At 35.5% G+C, this 6872-nt stretch overlaps 1 protein-coding gene across 18 annotated transcripts in view; it reads left to right on the forward strand.

Moving 5' to 3' along the window:
• The window catches only part of PTBP2 (polypyrimidine tract binding protein 2), an 86682-nt gene extending 85075 nt beyond the window's left edge, over nucleotides 1-1607 (forward strand). For 9 of the 18 annotated variants that reach the window (XR_015161595.1, XR_015161597.1, XR_015161599.1 and 6 more), the window contains one exon: nucleotides 103-1607. Coding sequence is in view for 10 of the 18 variants with exons in the window: in XM_086394446.1 (XP_086250572.1) it covers nucleotides 103-235 (133 nt within the window). In the remaining 8 variants the exon portion in view is untranslated. The remainder of the gene's footprint in view (nucleotides 1-102) is intronic. The other 9 variants (XR_015161596.1, XR_015161598.1, XR_015161602.1 and 6 more) reach the window with 1 other exon arrangement.
• Nucleotides 1608-6872: the final 5265 nt, after the last annotated feature.

Raw genomic sequence — 6872 nt, forward strand, 5'->3', positions numbered from 1 at the left:
TAGTTGTTTTCGTTTCTAGATATCTTTTGATCCTGAAATGAGCAAAAGTATTTAAGCCATTCTGATTTTTATGAAGTATCTAATTTCATAATTTTGTTTCAGAAGAGATCACAAAATGGCCCTTCTTCAGATGGCGACAGTGGAAGAAGCTATTCAGGCCTTGATTGATCTTCATAATTATAACCTTGGTGAAAACCATCATCTGAGAGTGTCTTTCTCCAAGTCAACAATTTAAAAAAGGGGGGAGATGAAGATTGAGGGTGAATCACATTGTTTGGTGTCATCACCTATTGACTGTTCAGAAAAGTGGGGACCAGAGTTTGATTTTTTGTTTTTGTTTTTTTTTTTTTCCATGCTGTTATCATTCCTTGGTTATAAAATGAAATGGCGTATGTAAAGGCAGAGTTATTAACTGCTCTCTTTCATCTGTTCTGTAGGAAAGCCATTTTTGTCTGTTTGAAATTTTAGTTGAATTTTACTTTCCTTTTTCAACTTAGTTGACATACGTGCCTTAAAAAGGAAACTAGTGTTGCTATTGTGCATTTACTAGAAAAAAGGAATTGGTTGTCTAGGGCACATTGTTAAATGGGAATTAACAATATGTTTAGGCAGGGGTGTGTAAAAAGGTTAAGTTTTTTTTTCCTCCTGCTTGGAACTTATTTTGAATTATCGGCTTGTCATATTTTTTTATTTAATCAAATAAGATACATGATACGGAAAGAATAAAGCAGCTTTTTTTTTTTCTTTTCAGTTTTTACTACCTTAGGCTTTATTGCTTTAAAAAAAACATTGGCCTTTTGTATCTCACAATTCTGGTCTAGATTCAGTTATGAATGTAGGCATTAGTTAAAATTAACAAGATGCAGAGTATTACTTTCTTAAGACAACAAAGTGATTTCTGTAAGTTTGAGCCCTATGTGGAAAAGCATTGTGGAATCTTAACCTTTTTGTACACACTCTTGTGGGACGTATCATATAAATGTCAGCACTAAGTAATGTCTTGTTTGTGGCTGAATATTTTTCGTAGATGTTTTGAAGTTGACATGACTTATGTGCATTTAAATATATATTGCCATCCTTAGTTTGTAATTAAGATTTGGAATATGGTTGTGGATTTCTGAGCATGTGCAGACCGGTCTAGCTAGTTCAGGAACTGGTGCATGTATTTTTCAAAGATAAAAGAAAGTGTACTGCGAAAATTTGCAGGAAGATTAATTTTGTGGCAGTTTTCTAAAACTGACAACCAGGTGGGACCAAAGTTTATGTGCCTTTAGTCTTAATTTACCTTGCATTGTAATATTCAGTTTTAATAAATCTTCAAAATATTTTGTATTTAGGAATAGATCTGACTTTAATAAAAACATGGCTCAGAATCTACAGGTCAAATTAATTTGAACAGTTCTTGTCAATCTGAATTGTTGATTCTGTTTAAATGACCAATACTTTTTTGAAATTGATGTACTTAGTTTCAAGATTCATAGATTCTGTTATCTATGTAGACAGAATGGTCATGTATATTTTCTATTAGTTGAGTTTTTACATCTTTAGAAATGTAAAATTCAGTATAGTTTGAAAGCGGCACAATTAAAAATTAATTTTCTAACAAAGTTGGGAGGTTTGATGGTTGTTTAATTTCCTTTTGTGTGTACTCTGCTTACCTCTGTAGCATGCTCAATAAACACTTCTGTAGCTCTGTATTCACCTTTTCTGTCTTTCTCTGCTGCCTTTTCTCTCTCTCCTTTGTTTTCACTCCACTGTGCTTCTGAATTCATGTTTATTCTCTGCCAGGGTGGGAAAGGAATAATAATAATACAATTCTATGACTTTATACCATAAATAAATCTAGATGCTGTGAAAATACACCAGCTGTTTTTTTTTTTTTTTTTTTTAATTTGAAAGATGGTAACTGCTTTTCAGGAGGACACATATTAAACATTTCCCACCCTGTTACAATCTACTGCTTTAAAGACATAACTTTTATTGTATCTTGTTAATTCTTTCTATCTCTTTTGTTGTTGTTGTTTTTTTTCCAGTAGACTTCTGCACTAATAGATCTTTTGGATTTGCCATGCTCTCTTGCTGCAGTTTCATCTTTCATCTTTTGTGTCTGCTAAAGATTTCCTACTTTGTGAATTTTAACAAAGGGTACTTGATGTTACTGGGAAGAAACAGAATCACACCATCTGCTTTTGCTTTGGGTGGGAGGGCAGATGCACATTAGGGTATTTAAAAACTTACGGGTGATTACAGTTTTCACTTTTTAAATGGTTTCAGTTCGAGTACTGTTTGTATTAAAACATTTTTTTGGAGGGGGTTCACTTTTGTCAGCAGTTAGGCATATTGGTGTCAGATAACTTTGCAGTTACTCCTGTTCCTGAAGTTCTGTTATAACTGACAAGTCTGCAGAACTCACACATTAGGGAAATTAAAAACAAACGAAGGAGTATGCAGTACCTTTCAGTGTGCTGTATTAATGCAATAATTAGTAATCTCCAGAAAAGAAAGAGTCTAGTAAATAAAAATAATTCTGTACGTTTGAGTTAACATGAGGGTGATTTTAAAGGTAAGTAATCTCAATTTTTTTTTCAAGTATCACTGTAGTACAGAAGAACTCCAGCAACAGCAGATGTGCCTAATATCTGTTAAAAAAAAAAAAAAAAAAACTGTACCATGAATGACTAGTAATTGAGCAGTTTCTTCAAGTGAAGTTTTTCTCAGGATGATTGGGGGGTAGTTGAAATATCTGAAGTGAAGCGAAAGTCGATCTGTTGTGTCCGACTCTTTGCAACCCCCTGGACTGTACCCCTCCAGACTCCTCTGTCCATGGAATTTTCCAGGCAAAAATACTGGAGTGGGCTGCCATTCCCTTCTCTAGGGAATCCTCCCAACCTAGGGATCGAACCCTGGTCTCTTGCATTGCAGACAGATTCTTTAGCATCTGAACCACCAGGAATCAAGTAGGTGCTATCCCTTTTCAGATAGTCCCTTACAGCGGGGATTGGCTTGTAAGAAGAAAACAGAGGTCCTGAAATATGTGTGGGAACTGAGGTTGCTTCGTTACTGAGCTGGGAAGAGTTCCCAGTGTCTCTGTTGGGGGAGTGACCAGAAACCCAAGTTTTTCCTGCCTAGGAGTAACAGATTCTTCACTTTTCTACAGTGCACTCCAGTGCAACCTTCCTTCCAAAGTTCAAGCCCATGAAGTGGGAGTTTTGACATTCTAGAATATTTTCATACATTTACTCAGTCCTTCAGCATATAGTAAATTGTTTTAAGTGTTAATGTGAAAACAGCTTTGTCCTTGTCATTATTACCACTTAGATGCCTCTGTCTTATCTCTTAGATATCTCTAAGATAAGAGGAGTGAACTAGTTGCTTGTTTGTAGAGGCCTTACCTTGAATATTAAGAGATAACTTGATTTTTTTTTCTTCAACAGAGAAAAACTGATTTTTTTGACATCAAGATTTTTTAAAGTACCTACCTAAGAAATGGATTCATGTATACTTAATGTTAGAAATCTAATTCAGTATTTGAAAGCAGCTAAGAACACCCTAGCTTAACAAGGGATAATAAGGAATCACTATATTTAGTTAACATTAGAGATATGTTAATACTTTAGAGGTATTTTAACTTCAAAATATAATTTTAATATTAACCTTACTTTATTAATTATGTGGTGGTTAATTGGTTCATTAGTTCTATTTTGGTTCACCGTACAGTTTGAAGGGAAAGGACATGTTAACTTTTCTAAGCCTCAGTATCCCTTATGTATGTATACAAAATGTAAGCAATAAATTCTGCTCTTCCACCTCACAAGGTACTGTGAAGCTCAAATAGTACGAATGAAGAAATGCTATGCAATTGATAAATTGCTGTGTAGGAGGAAAAGTTGCAATGCCAGTTTCATGTCTGCCAGATCTTAGTTATCAGCAATAAATAACACCCTCATGTCTTTTTGCTACAGAGGAATATTTTCTTTTCATGTTTTTAAAAAGTGTTGCATCTGGTAAAGCAAAAAGATGTAGAAAGCAAGTCTATAATGCATCCCAAAGCCAAATGAAAGACTGGATTTAGCCTTAGATTTTCTGTTTGAATTATTTGATAGCCCAGTAATAAAACATAGATACATAATTATGAACTTCATTAAAAATTAATTTTATATGTACATACCTTTAAAGGTTGCTGTGCAACTTGGAGATAATTCTAACATTTAAAGTCCTGGAATGCTATGAAAAGAAAAGATTGTCTCATGAACAGCCTGGGACGTCAAGATTTCCTCACTGCCTTAATATTTTTAAATAGCATAAATCTGAAAACATGTTTTTCATTCAGGAGAAAAGGATATGGAACTGTTAGGGAAATTGAACATACATGGGTTTCTATTTTGGCTAAATATCTGTTTCAAGACATATTCAGGAGAAAAATTTCAATTTTAAGCCACAGGATTAGAGTATGTGTACCAGTTATCAAAACCTTTAATTTTGGAGTTATTCTTTATTTTCCTAAATACACTTATTCCCTTCATCTTTTTTTTTTATTTTACAAATGAAGTATAAATGTTAAAGACAAAAAGAGATTGCCCCACATTAAAGACAAAATGAAGTATTCAAATATGCAGAAAAATTTGAAGAGCATATAATAAACACCTGTACACATTTACTCTCACTGCCTAATACTTTCCATACTTTGTGTAATTTTAATGTATGACTTAAAACAGATTGAACTGACATTTTTGTACTCGCCCTGATCTGAACCCCTGTATACCCCTTCTACAGGTAATCATTGCCTTGAATTTAGTATGTTTTAAACTCAGTGGTTTTTCAAAGGGAATTTGTGCTATAGTCTATGGCTTTAAAAAAATACTGCAAAATTTATGTTTAAATGGTAGAATATTTTGTTCAACACACTTTATAATTGTTTGAAGATTAGGGTGTCTGAACATTAATGGCTTCTTACTAAATCTCATGACATTTAACCAGTTTTAAGGTTTTTAAATCAATTCCTTTTCAGTGAATATTGTTTTTTGAGTCTCAAGTTTCTTCTAAGGCAAAGTTGTGAAAAATTTGTAAATGAGAAATTTTTGTGTGTGAGATCCTCAAATACAGACATAACCCTTTCTAGCTTTAGATTATAGCCACCCTTGGTGCAACTTAATGCCTCCCTCTCATTTCAATGAACAGAAAGAATATTCCCCTTAATTGGTGTTAGTGCTTAGTTAGTGCTCCATCATTCAGCTTCGGTTACCAACTTGTTCTTCTGTCTACTTACTGCCCATATTAGCACAAATCCCAGACATATTACATCATCAGACTTTCTGGGATATTTTCCATGTCATGTTTTACTCCTGCTCATAGTTGCAATTGTATAAGAATATCAGGGCTAGCCAAGCTTGTCCGCATTACAATTTCTTCAGATCTTAGAACTTTGCTACTCAAAATGTTGTCCCTGTACTGAGGGCAATTAGTATCACCTGGGAGCTTATTAGAACCTCAAATGCTCCAGCCTTGTCTGTGACTTACTGAATCTTCATTTTTACAAGATTGGCAGGTGTGACCCATCTGGACATTAAAGTTCTATGCTAGTAGAACATTCTTTTCAGTTCAGTGAAAACCAGCTTTTTTCCTTCTTGTGAAAAAATTACCAAGAAAATGTAACAAGTTATTTGAAAGATCTGTACTGTTAATAACACTAAGGAATAACTAGAGCTGAAAAGGACCCTAGGTATATGGTTTTAACCTGTAGTTGAGGTAGGTCAAAGGAATAGTTTAGCAACACGTTTGTATTGACTTATCTGTAATTAGAATACAGGTCCCTGGGTTTCCAGTTCAGACCTATAATGTGTAAAGCAAATAGAGACCTGCTGTTATTCATAAATTAAAACTACTGGAATTCAGTGTGCAAGTTAATAGGTAAATAGCTAATAGTAATCAATTTTATTTAGTAATAAATACCAAGTTCATGAAAGATCTTCCACATGAATTGATTTTGTTGAATGATTTGAAATTAACACTCTTCAGCCCTGTCTGTATTACATCATGCTTGCATATGTGTGTGCTCCCTCAGTCGTGTCCGACTCTGTGTGACCCCGTGGACTGCAGCCTGCCAGGCTTCTCTATCCATGGGATTTCCCAGGCAAAAATACTGGAGTTGGTTGCCATTTCCTTCTCCAGGGGATCTTCCTGACCCAGGGATCGAAGCTGAGTCTTCTCTCTCTCCTGCATGGGCCAGTGGATTCTTTACCACTGAGCCACATTGAAAGCCCCTATTACATCATTCAGTTCAGTTCAGTCACTCAGTCATGTCCAACTTTTTGCGACCCCATGAATTGCAGCACGCCAGGCCTCCCTGTCCATCACCAACTGCTGGAGTCTAACTAAACCCATGTCCATTGAGTCAGTGATGCCATCCAACCATCTCATTCTCTGTTGTCCCCTTCTCCTCCTGCCATCAATCTTTCCCAGCATCAGGGTCTTTTCAAATGAGTCAGTTCTTCGCAGCAGGTAACCAAAGTATTGGAGTTTCAACTTCAACATCAGTCCTTCCAATGAACACCCAGGACTGATCTCCTTTGGGGTGGACTGGTTGGATCTCATTGGAGTCCAAGGGACTCAAGAGTCTTCTCCAATACCACAAGTTCAAAAGCATCAATTCCGCAAAAGCATGTATCTCACATCCATACATGACCACTGGAAAAACCATAGCCTTGACTAGACGGACCTTTGTTGGCAAAGTAATGTCTCTGCTTTTGAATATGCTGTCTAGGTCATAAGTTTCCTTTGAACGAGTAAGCGTCTTTTAATTTCATGGCTGCAGTCTCCATCTGCAGTGATTTTGGAGCCCAGAAAAATAAAGTCAGCCATTGTTTCCCCATCTT

This window comes from Bos grunniens, chromosome 3 (assembly GCF_055505025.1).
Source record: "Bos grunniens cultivar Pamir isolate PY7600 chromosome 3, Bosgru_T2T1.0, whole genome shotgun sequence".
In the NCBI taxonomy this organism is placed as follows: Eukaryota; Metazoa; Chordata; class Mammalia; order Artiodactyla; family Bovidae; genus Bos; species Bos grunniens.